Raw genomic sequence first — 19,144 nt, forward strand, 5'->3', positions numbered from 1 at the left:
AACTTGAAAAAATTGAAAACACCTAGACAAATTCTAGTGTACTTCATTATCTGACTCCTGCTTGCCTGTTCAGCACCATCTGATACTACTCTACTGTCACCTATGTGTAAACTATATAAAACTACTTTCTAGTTCCCAAAGAGAACTATGATCTCCCATACTTCTACATGTTTATAAATTTCCCTTTTTCTTTACTTTTTTAAAAAGATTTATTTTATTTATTTGAAAGGCAGAGTTACAGAGAGAGAGAGAGACAGAGACAGAGGCAGAGAGAGAGAGAGAGATCTTACATCTACTGGTTCATATCCCAGATGGCCACAATGTTGGGCCAGGGCTGGGCCAGACTGAAGCCAGGAGCCAGGAGATCTTCCAGGTATCCCAGGTAGGTGGAGGGGCCTAAGCACTTAGCCCATCTTCCGCTGCTTTCGCAGGCACATTAGCAGGGAGCTGGATCAGAAGTGAAGCAGCCAGGGCTGAAACCAGCACCTGTATTGGATGCCTGCATCTCAGGCGGCGGTTTTACCCACTACTCCATGACACTGGCCCCAAGTTTCCTTTGCTCAAGAATGCCAAGACCCATTCTTCTGGCAAAATTCAATGCTCAGTTACACTTAGGTATTGCTGAATGCAGGTGTCAGGCCTCCTGCTGTGTCCTGGCACCTCCTGAAGTCATGGATATCCACCACACTCACCCCATCCTGCCAGCCTTCTCCGCCCCCATCTGCTCTCTAAGGCTGACCCACCTGGACTATATCAGTGGCTTTCTTGTCCTCTGGCTTCTGCTTAGACTTCTCCAGTGGGAGCCACCAGCATCAGAAGATCTGGAGATCAAGCAGAACTTTGAGGCCCCTCTATTTATACTTGTGGCTCTCTGCCTGCCCAGTGAGCACAGGCTGGCTGGGTCTTCTCAGCAAATACCACTCTTATCAAGTGGCCCTTTCCCAGCAGTTCTTCTACTGGTTCAAGTGACCACTTCTTTGTGCAGCCTCAGACTAGTAATTATATATTGTTTCACATAAACCTAGTAGAATGTAGCCAAGTATGGCATAATGACATTTCAGTCAACTGCACGCTGCATATACCATGGTGGCCCCACAAGTCATAAAAGAGCGGAAAAATTCCTATTGCCTAGTGACATCATAGTCATCACAAAGATACAGCATAACACATCACTCAGTTATTCGTGATGATGATGGTGGAAAGAAAGCTATTGTGTTGCCGGCAGAATAAAAGTATACCATACACAACTATGTAAGGACATAATACTGATAAATCATTTGAAAAATACTTCTACTTATAAGAAAAGATTTACTATAAAACACTATTCCATGTTATTTCTATAGCAGGCTCATTTACCTTGTGTTTACTATGTCTCTTGATAACATCATTTTTATTGCATTTGATTTAATCTTGTGTTAGTTTGTTGGCCGTTATCCTAGGATCCATGATATTCCTGTGTTTATAGCATAGCTTATTACACTTCTAAGCCTAGGGAGCCAGGAGCCAGGAGATTCTTCCAAGTTTGAGTTAAGCACACTCCACAATGTTTACACACTGACAAAATTGTCTAATGACGCATTTCTCAGAATTTATCCTATCAGTATGTGAAATATGGCTGTATTTGTAAAGAGCCCCTCCATTAAACTCTCTTCCAAATACTCAGATTCAGTCTGTCATGTCTATCCTGTTCAGATGCTAACTATACAATGGTAAAGAATAGCCATCTAAACCAAAAAAGACTATTAAAAGAACCTGATAAAGATATATTGAGAAGATGAAATATTAAAAGAACATTTTACAGAGTGACAGCATGTACAATGTCTCAGCGATGCTAAAGACGTTCACATTTTTGCTTGACATGAGATTACTTGAGTGAGACATCAAAGACAGACAAGAGGAAGCCTGGAGAACCACAGGAACCTCAACTTCATAAGCCAAGTGAGGAATTAGATTTTGATCCTAAGAACAATGGGGAGTACCTAATACTCTCCTTGGCTTCCCAGGCCTGAGTAAGGGATGATCATCTCTCATCAAGCCTGAACAGTCTTCTCACGTGCAGGGCTAGGAGGCTCTGGCACATGCACATGGAAATCACTCAATAACTGTTCACTGGATCAGTGGATAAATGAACAAGGAAAACACATATGGACAGTTAATCAGATGTTGCTGTTTCCATCCTATGCTATCCTATGCTTTTTGTCACCTCCATGAACTCGTCCTTGCACATATTCTTTTTTTTTTATATAAAGATTTACTTATTTATTTGAAAGTCAGAGTTACACAGAGAGAGGAGAGGTGGGGGTGGGGGGCTTCCATCCGCTGGTTCACACCCCAGCTGGCCTGCGCCAATCCGAAGCCAGGAACCAGGAGCTTCTTCCAGGTCTCCCACATGGTGCAGGGGCCCAAGGACTTGGGCCATCCTCTATTGCTTTCCCAGGCCATAGCAGAGAGCTGGATGGGAAGTGGAGCAGCCAGGACTTGAACTGGTCCCCATGTGGGAGTGCCAGCACTTCAGGCCAGGGCATTAACCCACTGTGCCACAGCACCGGCCCGCACAAATTCTTCCTGAACTTAATGCTATTTGCAACCTGCAATCAGCACACAACGCACTGGAAAGAAAGGCTGTCGATATGGACAACTGTGAAAAGGAAATCGATCTCAGCTCAGCCTTCTACACTGCAACAACCGTTTCATTCTAGAGACAACAAATTCAACAGGGAACACCGCCAACTTGTGCGACAGAGATTACTGCCATCATCATGATGGGTCATCCTGTTAACTTCACTAATGCAAGTGGTTGAGCAAGAGTCATTCTGAATTCACAATATGAGTGAAAAGACATGTGTTTTGGTTTGTTTAAACAAGAAGTACAAATATCTAGCTTTCATTCATAAGGTGCAGCACAAATCAAGTGGCAGCCAAATGTTACCAGTAGAAACTATTTTGATTTGCATCAGAAACTGATAGCATAGTGTGATTTACATAAGATAATTTTCAATTAAAATTTTTATTTAAAACAAGTGGAAATTTATGGATAAAACCTTCTTGAAAATACACTCATATCATAAATTTACTTTTAATGTAATCAAATAAAATTTAAATATGAGGTCATCTCAATATTGTGGCAACTGAATATTCATTCACTAATGTCACAATAATTAAATCTTTCTGTATTCATGTATTAGTGACAACGGAGATGCATAAGGAAGCAACTTGAAATTGAGTGCAAGGGTGAGCCCAGCCCTTTTTCCTTTTTCCCTGAATCCCCTTCCCGTCCCATGCCTTCAGGGCATGTGGCCTTCGGGCCACCTGCTCTATGCTTTCTGGCCTGCATGCTCCCACTGCTTGGTATGAATCCATATTTCCCTCTCATTCTTAGATGGGGTCCTCACTCTCCTATGCATTTCTCTTACTGAATAGAAAGCTTAAAACTTAGAAAATAAATAAATAAATAAAATAAATTGAGTGCAAATAATCATTTTCCTTTCTACATGAACATTCAAGTCCTCAGTGAACCACAAAAGAATCAATGCTATGGCTGTTTGTCAATGTTAGAGTATTTCTGTGTGGCAAAATGCTTCTTAATTAGCTTGGAAACTTTTCATTCTGGCACAAAATTAATCAGAAAATGAACAGAGAGTACTCATTTGTTTTTGAAGTTCAAACAAATGTTTATCAACTTTCTTAGTGACATAAAGAATGACATGTTCTTATTTTCTCTAGGCAATTCTCTTTTACACAAAGTTTGTAAGTTGATAAAGCATGAAAGAAATTATACTGAAGTCCTGTGAAGTGAATTAAGTTTAAAATATGACTAAAAAATGTTTTAATAAAGGATTGTGTTGCTCACCAAAGAGGCCATAGTGAATCCGATGACTTCAATGTAGCCATCATCGTGGCGCTGAGGTTCAAAGTCATGGTGATCGCCTGGGTTTCCCCAGGGCATTGTGCCTGCACAATACCTGCAAGGTGAGATCAAAACCAGAAATAAATACATTCAGTCCTTCTCGTGAGTATCTTTGGGGATTAGTTTATCGTGAGGCTTCAGTGGTTACTTAGCACAAGGACAGTTTTCTCCTCTTGGTGAACATCTTTCAACAGAAAAGAGAATGGAAGTGACAATGGGCCATACTTTTAGGGCAAAAGCATTCTGTATCCAGCGCTCTCTGAAGTCGTCACCAACATTTTCCTCTCTATGATTCACATACGTCTGTTTTCGATGATCTATCACGAATTGTCTCTAGGTGGTTTCAGAAACTGGTCTTGAAGGAAGACATGTTCATTTTAATGGAACAGAGACAGGGAACTGAGCTGCACAGCTTTTGCCATTATAGATAGAAGAAAGCAAGGACAAGGTAGAGAAAGCCAAAGAAGACAGGAACAAAAGCAAGCCTGAAACAAGGAAGGACGTGAAATTGAAAGTGCAGAGGTAGAAGAGAAATTAGAAAGGAGAAGGAGAATCCAGACGGGGGACAGAGGGAGAGAAGGAAAAGAAAAACAGGAAAGGAAGGAAAAGAGAAAAACTAAACAATGAGGAAACCAGCAAATAATATTTCCTCGATACTGAGGCTTTAACTCAAGCTAAAATGAAGATACCTCTGAAATGAAGTTGCAACTGACAACACTGAGTACTGCTGAGAATAATTAGAAGACTGATGTTTTCCTAGATTTATATACAACTCTCCTTTCAATTAAATTACAGATTTTATGTCTGAGTTGTTTGGTGGGCTAATAACACAGGGCTATAGACCCACCGCTTCCCAAACACTGGCTTGGGAGCCTGGACTCTTACTTTACGTCACTGAGATAGTATGCTTATTTTGAGCCTGGGTCATCCGACATGCCTCTTGCTCCTGAGGGACGTAATAGCACTAAAGAGAGTTGACATCCTGGCTGGAAAACGCCTCTCTAATTGATCCTATTTTTTTTTTTTCAAAGCAATCATCTGGCAATGATTTTGAATGAATTCCATGCTCAGATCAGCCTGGATGGTTTCCTAACAGCTTTTGGGAAACGAAGAACAGGGATTTATTCCCATCTGTCATTCTTGGAGGCAGGGATCAAGGGAAGAACTACAATTGAGAATTAAATGAAAATGTTCCAGGAGAGAGGGGTGCCTGTGTTTCTTAAGGATGGGGAAAGTGTAGACCCTGTGTGTCCTCTCACCTACCCCAGAGCATACTTTAGAAATAAACCATGTAGAAGAGAATATTTATCAGACCTGGAAACCTTCAACCAGTCGTTAAGATAATGGAAAATCATGAAATGGTTTATACCTGGAATCCTTCTATTATGAAAACACATAACTTCAAGTGAAACAGCGTTCACCTGAATCCAAGGACATGATGAGAACAGAGCTTACCTGGGTATATTTAAAAATACTATACACTGGAACTTCAGTTCCTGAATCTTTGGGGTGAGATCTGTTCCATCACACTGCAACAATCAAAGCAGAAAAAGCAAGAGTTTTGAAGCAGTCACAAGTCTAAGATTACTGAAGGTAACTGGGTTCATGATAGGAATGGCATGGCCTTTTGCCCATTGCCTCTAGTTCTGTTTAAATAGATGCCAGTCAGTGACTGAAAATTCATTCTGATTATGGCTCTACGAGACCCAGGGTCCCCAGCTTGATTTTGCTTTGATGTAATATAAAACCAAAACTGCCATTTGACCAAAATGATTTCCCCCTCTCTGGCTTCACAATCAGTGGAAATACTTGAGCCTGCATGATGATCAGATGCTTAGGCCTGTAATACCAATACTGGAAGGCTGATGAGTATTTAAAAGAATAGTAAGAATGAGGCCCAAGCTTAAGACAGCAACATTTACCACCATGGTCATCTGATTCCAACAAGCCATGGATATAACCATTTATTTTCTTTGAGAAGGGTTTTATTTTGAAACTGTTAAACATGTTACTTTGGACAATTTCTAAAGGTACATATTTTGCAAAAGTTTTAAAAGTTTTCTATCATAAATTTGTATCTTCTCTAACAGATCATCTTATCGTGGCCACAGGATATGAATTCTATGTTTTGAATATAGTAGTTAATAATCTCTCATATGGGTGTAAGATATGTATATGGATCCTAGGCCAAGAAACACAATCCGTTAACAAGTGAGTTGTTCTTAGAAATTTAATCTCTTACACACTTGGAAGGGACATCAGGGATAAACTCTTTTCCTGGGGCTTGGACATAGCCCTGGGTCTCAAGAGCCTAGGGCCAGTTTGGCCTCAATAGCTTTGGGCACGGCTCCCCTGCTGGGTTAGTGCTTCCTCAAGGGTGTCATTCTCTGATTAATCAAAGAAAAGCTTTCAGTTCCCACTGGTGACAAAATCAAAAGAGGGAAACTCCAGTCATGACTATAGGTTCCTCAACATCAAAGGTATAAGCCCTGCTTTTATATTTCCTATCCTCACACCTCAGTACAGAATTTCCCCATTATCTTCCTGTTCAGGATTCTAAGCTCCCTGCAAAAGTCTAAAAGTTTCCTTAGAAGAAGTTTTGATCTAAGCACCATGATTTTTCTTGCAGTCAAGGTTGTCTCAGCTTCCACATTCATTCCACAGCCGATCTTACTACAGCCTCATTTTATGAACATTTCTAAAAATTGTTTCCAAGAAATTTTAATGTCCTAAATAAAATATTCCCAATGTTCAATTTGCATAGGAATCAGAATCTAGACATTGATTTTTTTTTTAGTACTCTGATATACTAACCAAACATAAAGTCTCCCATTTTATTTAAGGACTTGAAATAATTCATAGATGATTATGCCAATAAAGAGAAAAATTGAAGACTTTTTAAAGTATCAAAGTTGAGTGTTAGAAGCAACTAAAACTTCCAGAAATTAGGATCTGAAATAGTAACAGCATGCAAATTAGTTTTGTTGCATTATAGGAAAATACTATAAAATATTAATATGTTTAGAACACAATTGATTATTTGAGTTTCTACCTTTTCCTCCTGGCAAACATATCAGTGATCCTGGGAACTCATCATATTGTAGAAAGCTGAGCCCTTCACAAGGCACAGCACTTTATAAAGTTTTCTTGGGCATTATGGCACTAAAATGTACAATTTGGAACAGCAATTTTCAAAAAGGGAAAAATCAACAAGCAAAATATACCCTTGTGTAGAAGCTCATATATTGGTACATTAAATAACACCAAGAAAAAATACGTAGAAAGTAAATGCAAATCATTCTATTTGTAGGTTTTCGTGGCTTAGTATTTAAATATATTCTATATCTATACGAGAGATTAACTAACATACAAAACACAAGAGGACTTTATCTTTTGGCAAAGATAGGGTGGTCTGTTTTTGATTATACATCTACGCACTCTAGCTAACCCCCTTCCTTTTTATCTCCCACTCAGAAAACATACAATGATGTCACTGCAGAACTATCTGTGTGTCCTTCTGTGTCATGGGATGGCATTCAAAAACCTTCAAGGAAAGCAAACTCTTCTGAAGGTTGTGATGTCCTCCAAGACACACACCTCTTAAAGGTGCTCCCGAGACTGAGTTTCAAAGATTCACAATGGTTTCTAGCGGTTTGCTCCTTCTCCCAAAAGATATAATTGCATAAATATTTCACCACAATATCACAAATATTGGTTGATATCAAATCATTCATAGCTACATGCTGCCATTTTGGTCTCTCTGTAAGCTTCTTTTAATCGCCTGCTATGTGGCCACCCGTGTATGAGACATTTATCATCAGTAAGACTGCCTGATGTGAGTGAAACTCTAGTAGTTAGGAAGGACACAGAGTTTCAAGTCCACGGGCTAACCTCACCTGCACACTGACATTCAATAGGGTCACTGCCCAGGGTGCCTGGCTCTCTTGGCAAACATGGTTAACATTCTTCTAAACGCAGAATCCTGGAAGGGGTGGTACTATTTATTTTTGGCTGGGTTGCAGGCAGCTGAAGAAACAAGGGAAGTTGGTTTAAGGCTGCTGCTGCATACATTTAAAAATCATAACTTTTGAAAATGAAGATACTCTTGGTTCAACAGGCCTTTGACTTTAAGAAGGTAATACTTCAGTTTTCAAGAGTCTTCACCACTAAATGATACTTGATTTTCATTGCTATTACATGAGAACTTAACCATCTGAATGTGGTGGCAAGGGTTATAACGAGTGGTAAAGATCATTACCTCTCGTTTGATCCGATTTAGGAAAGTCCAGCTTTGCTGGTGTTTATAGATTTTCGTTTGTATGCTCTTGTGCTTCTCGATATTCCCATTCATTTAAGATCATATATTTTCCTACCTTCATATACGTGCATATATATACTCTATATAATATGTATACATAGAGATTAGTTATCTCTCCTCACATATTCTTTATGCCATATAAATTCAGGTGTTGCTATATTCCCATTACTTCTTCTCCATATGTAATCTTTCTTTCTTTTTCATTTACTGACGTAACTATGCACAACAAAGCCATGTTCACTCCTTCTTTTAACTTGGTTGCTACAGGAAACATTTTATGTCTTCCTTAATAACTAGTGACATGCTATTGTAGAATGTATCACCTAGGGAAAGGTAATTTATCTACCTCTCTCTGTCTCTCTCTCTCTCACCTCCCAGCAGTATATGTTCAAAACCTGGCACAGAGACCTAAAAAGAACAAGTGCAGTATAAAGAATCCACTCAGTGGGCAGGAATCTTGATGAGGCTGGAGAGTGAATCACCACAAAATAATAAATTCAATGCATTGTTCTAATATGGAGACCTCTCAGACAGCTTTGAAACCAGATATACATTTGGTAAGCAACTACTCATGTTATAAGCCCCAACTCATTACCATTTCTTTTGCAAATGTTTCCCTGTATAATCAATTATCATTTCTGCCTTTGTGCCACCACCATAGCACTTACACAGTGGATAACACTTATATTACTCTGCAATGATTGACCTGCCCTTTCTCCTGACTGTTTTGAAGTCTCTTCAGGAGTGAAATTAGTCTACTTATTCCTTTTATTTATTTATTTGAAAGGCAGAGCTACAGAGAGGCAGAGTCAGAGAGAGAGTCTTCTATCTGCTGGTTCACTCCCCAACTAGCCACAAGGCCAGAGCCACACTGGTCTGGAGCCAGGAGCTTCTTCGGGTCTCCCACACGGGTGCAGGGGCCCAAGTACCCGGGCCATCTTCTACTGCTTTCCCAGGCATAGCAGAGAGCTGGATCAGAAGTAGAGCAGCCAGGACTCGGACCGGCACCCATATGGGATGCTGACACTGCAGGCAGCACCTTTACCTGCTATGCCACGGGCCAGCCTCAGCCTATTTATTCTTAATTCCTAGGCACTAAAGATGATAAAGTGTTCAAAGATGATGGCTGCATGAAGTACACTACTTATCTCTGAAGCTCTCTGTAGGACAGTAATTAATCTCAATATATAAACCACTTTTATGGGGTTTATTTTGTGGATTTTCATATTCACCAAATGAAATAAACCAACATATTCAATACTTACAACAACTTTAACATGTTTGGATAGATCTCTAGAACTTCTTTGTAGGAAGTCAGAAAAAGCTGCCTATACCAGAAAGAAATAAGGAAAAATAAATTTAATTACATGATTATACCGCGTCCTTGCTTCCATAATACAGTTACCAATGAGTTCCAAGTATGCCAAAATATATAAGTTCTCCTTTTGCCGAATAAAGCCGTGCAGTGATTGTCAAGTTGAAATCTCTTTCTGTTCAATTGATAATGTATAATAATGATTAGGACCACAGAAGGAAGGTGAAAAGATGGACAATTCCAATTATCTGAATATTTCTATGATGCCCTTCCTGACCCTCCTACTTCTCGGTTAGAAGATACAGTCAAGATGAGATAATAATTGGCCAGAGAATGGCTTGTTTCATTCTCCTTTTGTTACAATGACATAAACTTAAAACACACTTTCTTTATTAATCTTTTGGATGCGGTATTTCCTTTATTCACCCCAAGGGATGTCCCTGAGGAGGAAAAGGAGGAAAAGGTGGCCCTTTAATCTCATACACGCTTCCATGAGAAACTTCCTGTGTTCTGCCAATTTTTTATCCAAACGTTAAAAGCTTGTGTACCCCACTGAAAGTTACGTTCTTACCTAAGATTTTCCATACATGTAGCCTGCCTAATTTCTCCATTCCCTGCATTAGCTTTGATGTCTGTTTTTCACATCACTCTTTAAATATCATCCATTTTTACAACATGGATTCTCGGGGTTTTCAAGTTCAAAGAAGAAAAACAATTCTCTTTCTGACACTAACTTAAGAAAGATACCCTTCCATTTATTCTTAAAGCAAGACATTAAACATTAACCACACACATAAACATTGTGATGTCTGTTATTATTTTTCACGTGCGTCGTTTTCACTCATGAATTTGTGTTAAATAATACATAATCAGGTAAAATGAATTATGTACTTACCCCTGCATAGAACATTTTATTTCGGAAACGACTGTTGAACTTCTCTGGATTTGCTTCTGTGAAACAGGGAAGGTTGTTTTGTTATAGAGACTTCTCGGAAGGCTGGAACTCAGATGAACACATTCACTTCCACCTCTTCCTTCCCCAACCTACGGACCCAGTAGGTCCCAGGACTTCATTATCATCTTTCCCACAGTTTCTACTCTTTCCTACTATTGGATAGTGGCTCACTGCCATGGGTACAGTTGTCTAGTGTTACAACAGTGTGGTTCCAAGCTGACAGCATTGGTGTTAACTGGGTGTGGCCAAACGTGCAAAATCCAGGCCCACTGAATTAGAACGTCTATGTGTGGGGCCTGGGAATCTCTGGTTTAACGAGGTCTTTGGGTGATTCTCAGCACATTCAACGTTGAGATGCTCTGATTTGTTTGTTTTTAGAATACAAGGCTGGCAGGGATATAAGGCAGGGATATAAGGCAGGGATATAAGGCAGGGGTGATGGGGGAATGAGGGAGGAAGACAAGAACAGTCATTCGCATTGACGTGTTTAGGATATGGTTTCCATAAACTATGAAGTTTCTACATGTATTATATGTGAGAAATTTGGATGCAAATTATTAGAGAATTTGGTTTCACATTTTGCAAAAACTCTAAACTACTATGTGCTCTCTTGGTTGTAGCAGGCCTTGGAAAAATCATTTTGTTTGGAGGAACACACACACACACACACACACACATACACCCTACTGAAACCATACGGCAGCAAAGCCTGTAGCTGAAAACTCATTAATCTTGAATTTGCTCCTGTATTTTGTATCGGTTGAAGACCCAAAAAGATGAAACAAGAATCAGTATTAGAGAATTTTCACATGAATTCAAGGAACTGTGAAATCTCTAAATGAAATATTATCTCCTGAAACATTCTTTCTACTCTATATTTAGCCTACTCCTAGGTCCTCCATAGGCTCATTATCTCCTACTCAGGCCAGGTTTTCTTCCTGTTACTGCTGATTAGACTGTCCTGACACTCTCCCAGTCTTAACCCTGTTTCTGAGCCGCAATTCCTGATAAAAGCAGCAACAGTCTCCCTCACTAAGACTGGGCAGAACAAAAGCTACATACAATGCCTCAGGAAATAAAGCTGCCCAATGATATTATTGGCCATGGTTTTAGCATATAACATAGAATTTGGGTAAAGGAAAGCAAAAAAATATTTAAAAAAAAAATAAGGCAGTATTTTTGTAGTTTGGTTCTCGATAGTTATGCTCATCTATCTACAATTTATGTGTGTCACAGTTTCCTTACCACTCACTGTGCTTTACCAAATGAAGTACTCTAACCCTAAATGCTAAAGCAATCCAAAGGCAAAGGGTGATTTATAGGTCAGATCAAGCAAGAGGACTATAGTGCTATTAATGACTCCACCTCCCTGATCCCATTCCACGCCCCAGAGCTGACCATTTTTCAATCTGCTTTTGACCTTTGTAAAACCCGATTTGATTGTGTACCTCTTTCAGTTGTGTCAAATCCCTTTAAGCAAATTGATGGAACAAAGACATAAGCCTCAGCCATTCTTACTCATTGCCCAAAAGGTAGATAAACTTTGGAATGTATTCCTTGCCCTTGAATCTCAATCGCGTCTCACACCCTGTTGCTTTCATACCCACCTGTATTCTTTTCCAGGTTCTCAAGGCCCCGCCCAGTTCCAGGAATTCACCTCCACCTGCTGCCCCCTACGCTCACCCCTATCCCTAGCCCTCCTAAAATATAAAAAGGCAGGGCCCCTGGGGGTCGGGCCTTCTGCCAGGTGTTCCATCAATGTGCACACGGGCAGTTGGTCACCCAACTCTATCGATTTATTTTCTCTGAATAAATTTGTTCTGGCTATAAATTCCTCCACTGCCTCCTCTCTATTCTGTCCCTTTTTTCCTAACATTTATGGTGTCCCTCGTATGAAGAGGCACCAATCTGCAACTCTTCTCCTAACAGAAATAGAAACAAATGAGAATGTGTGTATTAAGCAATTTATCACTTGTACCTAGGCCTTCACTTCAGGCTGGTGCTGTGGTACAGCTGCCTGTGATGCTGGCAGCTCATATGGGCGACAGTTTGAGTCCCATCTTCTCCACTTCCAATCCAGCTCCCTACTAATGCATCTAGGAAAGCAGTGAAAGATGACCAATGACCTGGACCCTGGCACCCATATGGGAGACTTGATGGAAATGCAGGCTCCTGGATTCAACCAGTGCAGCCATTTGGGGAATGAACCAGCAGATGGAAGATCTCTCTCTCTCTTTCTCTCTCTCCCTCTCCCTCTCTCTTTCTGAAACTGTCCCATTCAAATAAGTAAATAAATAAAAAGTGGCATCAAGTATAAAGCAAGTCTTAAGAAATGGAAGAAGGCAGCTGCAGTTCTGGCGCAGACCTTCTCCAGGGCACTGATATCCACAGCGTTCAGTGAGTCACACAGGAACTTTTAAAGTAAGCTTTGGCTTGGGACACATTCTCATGTTGATGAGGCTTTCCAATGGGACCCGAAGAACTGAAATGCTTGTTTTTAAAGAAATAAATTTTTATATCAAGAGATAAACTAGATAGACTATTTTCTGAAAGATCCAAAATTATTAGAATAAAATTAGAAATAAACTGAGTTTGGGGGATTTCATTCACATATGTATATAATCTCAGATATAATTTAAATAAATTCTTCTGGGGAAAAAGGGGGAGAGAGAGAGATGAATAAAAATTTATTGATAGGTTCTAAGTTATAGATAGGAGAAAGAAGGTCTGGTGTTGAGTGACTAGAAATAATAATAATGTACTATGTATTTTTCTTTAAGCAGCCTCATACTGGCACAAGAATAGACATGTAGATCAATAGAACAGATTACAGACCACAGAAATTAATCCATGCACCTACAATCAATTTGACAAACACATTAAAATCACTCCCTGGAGAAAGGACAGTCTCTTCAACAAATGGTGCTGGGAAAACTGGATCTGTGCATTCAGAAAGATGAAATAGGACCTACCACCTCATACTCTACACAAAAATCAACACACATGGATCAGGGATCTAAACCTAAGACCTGAAACCATCAAATTACTAGAGGAAAACCTGGGAGAGACATAGAAGCTAAGATACTTCTACACAGCCAAGAAACAGAGAAGCTAAGATGCTTCTAAACAGCAAAAGAAACACTCAATGAAGTGAAGCTGCAACAGACATTATGGGAGAAAATATTTGCAAACCACACATCTGATAAAAGATTAATATCCAGAATATAAAAAGAGCTCAAGAAACTCAACAACAAACCAAACAATCCAGTTAAAAGATGAACTAAAGATACAAACAAGCATCTTTCAAAGGATGAAACACAAATGGTCAACAGACACATGAAAAGATGCTCAGGATCACCAGCCATCAGGAAAATGCAAATAAAAACCACAATGAGGTTTCACCTCACCAGTTAGAATGGCTATCATCCAAAAATCAAAAAATAAATAAATAACAAATCTTGGTGAGCATGTGGGGGGAGTTACCTTAATACACACTTGGTGGGAACGTAAACTAGTACAACCATTATGGAAAACAGTATGGAGAGTCCTCAGAAATCTGAATAGATCTACCACGTGATCCAGCCACTCCACTCCTGGGAATTTACACAAAGGAAATGAAATCAGCATATGAGTTATCTGGGGCCCCTGTGGCATGGCAGGCAAAGCCTCCACCTGCGGTGCCAGCATCCCGTATGTGCGCCTAGTCAGAGTCCTGGCTGCTCCACTTCCTATCCAGCTCTCTGCTACAGCCTGGGAAACCAGTGGAAGATGCCCCAAGGAGGGCCCTGCACCCACATGGGAGACCGGGAAGAAGCTCCTGACTCCTGGCTTCGGATCGGCATAGCTCCAACTGTTGCAGCCAACTGGGGAGTGAATCAGTGGATGGAAGATTTCTCTTTCTCTCTCTCTCTCTCTCTACCTCTCTACCTCTCTACCTCTCTGTAACTCTGCCTTTCAAATAAATAAATAAATCTCTAAAAAAAATTATCTGTACCCCCATGTTATAGCAGCTCAATTTACAATTGCTAAGATAGGGAATTAACTCAGATGTCCATCAACTAATGACTGGAAAAAGAAATTGTGGTCTATATAGACAATGTAATATAACTCAGTCATAAAAAACAATGAAATCCTGTCTTTCACAAAAAAAAAAGAAAGAAAAGAAAACGTAATTGGAGAGCATTATCATTAGCGAAACAGGACAGTCACAAAAAGCCAAATATCACGTTTTCCCTGACTTCTGGTAGTTAATATATGAGTACTCAAAAAATATAATGTATACGAATGAAACTGATTTGATTACTGTTTATAGCCCTTGTCTATAAATCTGAGGAACAATGTTTTTTCTACTTACTATTTGCTGAATTCTTCATTTGGTAGAGGGCGAGGCTTGTGACTATAAAGTAAATTGAAAATATGTATTGCCAAAATTAAAAGAAAAATAAGAAAAGGAGTAGGAGAGAGGGAGATAATGAGGTAGGTAGGGCAGGGTGGGAAGCATCATTATGTCCTCAAAACTGTGTATACAAAATACATAAAATTTGTTCCCTTTATATAAATCTTTAAAATTTAAGTTAAAAGAAAGAATTTTAAATATTTTCACCATAAAAATGATAAATACTTGAGGAGATACACGTGTTTAGTCTGATTTGAACATTATACAATGTACTCATGGATCAAAACATCACATGATACCCCATAAATATGTATAATTTTTTAATTTATCAGGTAAAAACTTTAATGAAATAAGTAAACTTAAAAAATCAGAGATCTGCCAAGACACTAGCATTCAGAGAGGTATAATAAAGTCATAGAACAAAGAGGTAGGGGAGCAACACATATGCTTCGGCCTTCAGGATAATAGGAGCATAAAGGAAATTCTGTTAATCCCTCCACAAGAAAGGTTGACAGTACCATATACTATTGGCTCCCAGACCGAGCCTGCCCTGTCAACTGGACCTGTTTATCATTATTATATCTGCCCTATTCCAAGCAACATCAAACCCAGAAACAAAGATTGGCCAGAGCTAAGAGAGACAGCTCAGCTGAGTGATGGACCACCACCTGAAGAGAAGCTAGACCACACAAAAGCAGGGAGTTGCCTACGAAGAGCAGGACTCAGTCACTCTTCATGGGCTGTTGAAAGGACTGGATGATGGGTTCTGCCCATATGTACGCATGTGGGTGGATGTCCCTCTGTGGAGGACTGAGGAGCGGGAAAGGGCCAGCAAGGGAGTTTAAATGCTCTTTTTTCCCTAAGGAATTTGTGCTTGTTGTTATGAGGTAAACCATGAAAGATCAATAATATTCAAAACATCCCAACACTATAAAAGTGGACATATCTAGAGCTTAGTGTTCCAGCACCTTGGTTAGAATCTCCTCCTCCACATGGAGGTGGCAAGAGACTGGGAGGAGAGTCAACCACTCCTTGTGTAAATCTCTATCTTTAATCTATATACAATAGGACTGGACACCAGTTAATTGCTTTCCTACCCCTTCCATAGCAAAGCACTACAAACTCAGCAACTTAAAATGACACTTATTTTCATAGAGTTCTCGAAGTCAAAAGTCTGGGCTGGGTTCATCCTGGGTCCTTGGCCTAGGGTCTTTCATGATCCAAATCAAAATGTCACCATGCTGGGTTCCTCCTAAGAGGTTCTGGGAATAAGTCATTTCCAAGGTCATTCAGGTTATTGGCAAAGTCCATTTCCTGGTGTTTGTAAGGCTGTACTTCTTCTTTGCTGTTGTTGACCGAGTTCATTCCCCAAGTCCAGACATGGCCTGTGCTCCCTGACTACCAAGCCCCTCCATGGTCAAAGTCACCAGTGTACTTTAAGTCCTCCTCATATTTTGAGTCTGTTTTCTCCTTCTACTTTCTAGTTCTGCTTTTAAGAGCCCATATTATTATACTAGATCCATGAAGATAATCCAAGAGTATCTTCCTATGTTAAAGTCAGGTGGTTTTTTTGCTTCAATTACACCCACAGGGTCCTTTTTGCTGCGTGAAATATCACAACTACAGTCATGACAACACAAAAACATCACAGAGATCAAAATTCTTCCTGACTTCTCTACTTATGAGACCTCATGACTCATACTCCTCCAATACGAAAAATATCTCCCCTCCCTGCAAAGTTATCAGTGGGTTATAGTATCAACTCAAAAATCCAAGAGTCTCATTTAAATCTCATTAGTTAATACTTTCTAAATCAGCTAAATGATTTGGCAGTAGATGTAATTCATTTATTTATTTATTTATTTTTGACAGGCAGAGTGGACAGTGAGAGAGAGAGAGAGAGACAGAGAGAAATGCCTTCCTTTACCATTGGTTCACCCTCCAATGGCCACTGTGGCCGGCGCGCTGTAGCTGGCACACCACGCTGATCCGAAGCCAGGAGCCAGGTGCTTCCCCTGGTCTCCCATGCGAGTGCAGGGCCCAAGGACTTGGGCCATCCTCCACTGCCTTTCCGGGCCATAGCAGGGAGCTGGCCTGGAAGAGGGGCAACCGGGACAGAATCTGGCATCCCGACCGGGACTAGAACCTGGTGTGCTGGCGCCGCAGGCAGATTAGCCTATTGAGCCACGGCGCCAGGCAGGATGTAATTCATTTATAATGATGATGAGCCCTGGGTATAATCTATTTTTTTATTTTATTTAAGTTATACAAGTTTCATGTATTCCATATATACAGATTTAGGAACACAGTGATATTTCCCACAATGTCCTCCCTCCCACCCATACTCCAATCCTTCTTCCTCCTCCTTCTCACATTCCCACTCTTAATTTTTACAAAGATCTATTTTCAGTTTAATGATCATATAGTTAGCCATACACTAGCCCTACACTGAGTAAAATATTTCAAAAAATAGTATGAAGACAAAAAGAAAAACAAAACAAAACAAAACACTATTCCTCAATGGAAGAGACAAGGGCTGTAAACAATTATCAAATCTCAAAATGTTTATTTCACTCCAATATAATACATTTCAGGTACTCTATTAGTTACCTTCGATCTGGGAAAACATTATATCTGCTTTTTGGGACTGGCTTATTTCACTAAGTTTAGTGTTTTCCAATTGTACTCATTTTGTTGCAAAAGACAGGATTTCTTTTTTTTCAGCTAGCTAAATAGTACTCCATAGTGTATGTATACCGTAACTTCTTTATTCAGTGAACAGCTGTTGGAAATTTGAATTGATTCCATTTTGCTATTGTAAATTGTGCTGCAATGAACATGGGGGTACAGATAATTCTTTCATATGCTGATTTCTTTTCATTTGGGTAAATCCCCAGGAGTGGGATGGCTGGATCACGTGGTAGGTCTATATTCAGATTGCTGAGGTATCTCCATACTATCTTCCACAGTGGCTCTACAGTATCTTTCACAATGGTTGTACCAGGTTAATTCCCACCAACAGTGGACCAGGGTACCTTTTTCCCCACATCCTTGCCAGCATTTGTCTGTTGTTGACTTCTGTATGTGAGCCCTTCTAACTGGATTGAAGTGAAACCTCATCATGCTTTTGATTTGCATTTTCCTGATGGCTAGTGACCTTGAGCATTGAATTTCCTTTCTTGAAAAAAAAACATCTTTTCAAGTCCTTTGCCTATTTCTTAACCAGATTGTTTGTTTTGTGTTGCTTTGTTTTTGTTTATTTTTGTTTTGTTGCTGAATTTTTTGAGCTCTTTATAAATTTTGGATGTTAACTATTTATCAATTACGTATTTTGCAAAAAAGTTTCTCCCATTCTGTGGATGGTGTCTTCACTTTGCTGAGTGTTTCCTTTGCAGTGCAGAAGCTTCTCAGTTTGATGTAATCCCATTTGTCAATGTTGGCTTTGATTGCCTGTGCTTCTGGGGTCTTTTTCAAGAACTCTCTGCCTATATTGCCTATACCAATGTCTTGCGGGGTTTCCACAATTTTCTCTAATAATTTGATAATATCGGGTCATAGATTTAGGTTTTTAATTAATTTTGAGTGGATTTTTGTGTAAGGTATAAGTTAGGGGTCTTGCTTCATATTTCTACATGTGGAAATCCAGTTTTCCAAGCACTATTTGTTGAAGAGACTGTCCTTGTTCCAGGGGTTGATTTTAGCTTGTTTGTCAAAGATAAGTTGGTTGTAGATATGTGGTTGATTTCTGGAGTTTCTACTCTGTTCTGTTGGTCTATCCATCTGTTAATACCAGTACAAGGCTGTTTTGATTATAATTTTCCTGTAGTATGTTTTGTAATCTTCTATTGAGATGCTTCTAGCTTTGTTTTTGTTGTTTAGGATTGCTTTAACTTTTTGGGGTCTCTTGTGCTTCTATATGAATTTTAGCATAGCATTCTTTTTTTTTTTTTTAGATCCGCAAACAATGTTGTTGGTCTCTTGATTGGGATACCATTCAATATGTAAATTCCTTTTGGTAGTATGGACATTTTGATGATGTTGATTATTCCAACTGATGAACATGGAAGATTTTTCCATTTTTTAATGTGCTCTTCTATCTCTTTCTTTAGTGTTGTAATTTTCATTTTAGAGATCTTTGAAATCCTTGGATACACTTATTCCAAGGTATTTGATTCTTTTTGGAGCTATTTTGAATGGGACTGATCTTAAAAGTTCTTTCTCAGCCATGGCATTGTCTGTGTATACAAAGGCTA

The 19,144-nt window shown here is 39.5% G+C and overlaps 1 protein-coding gene across 12 annotated transcripts in view; it reads right to left on the bottom strand.

The window, feature by feature from the left end:
- The window catches only part of DGKI (diacylglycerol kinase iota), a 507,839-nt gene that overhangs the window by 183,339 nt on the left and 305,356 nt on the right, over positions 1–19,144 (bottom strand). For all 12 annotated transcript variants that reach the window (XR_007920530.3, XM_051849035.3, XM_051849034.3 and 9 more), the window contains 4 exons: positions 10,436–10,491; positions 9,491–9,553; positions 5,363–5,436; positions 3,851–3,962 (listed from right to left, as the gene is read on the bottom strand). Coding sequence is in view for 11 of the 12 variants with exons in the window: in XM_051849035.3 (XP_051704995.3) it covers positions 3,851–3,962; positions 5,363–5,436; positions 9,491–9,553; positions 10,436–10,491 (305 nt within the window). In the remaining variant the exon portion in view is untranslated. The remainder of the gene's footprint in view (positions 1–3,850; positions 3,963–5,362; positions 5,437–9,490; positions 9,554–10,435; positions 10,492–19,144) is intronic.

The sequence above is a fragment of the Oryctolagus cuniculus genome, chromosome 3 (assembly GCF_051225735.1).
Source record: "Oryctolagus cuniculus isolate XC-2025 breed Fujian yellow rabbit chromosome 3, ASM5122573v1, whole genome shotgun sequence".
Taxonomy (NCBI): domain Eukaryota; kingdom Metazoa; phylum Chordata; class Mammalia; order Lagomorpha; family Leporidae; genus Oryctolagus; species Oryctolagus cuniculus.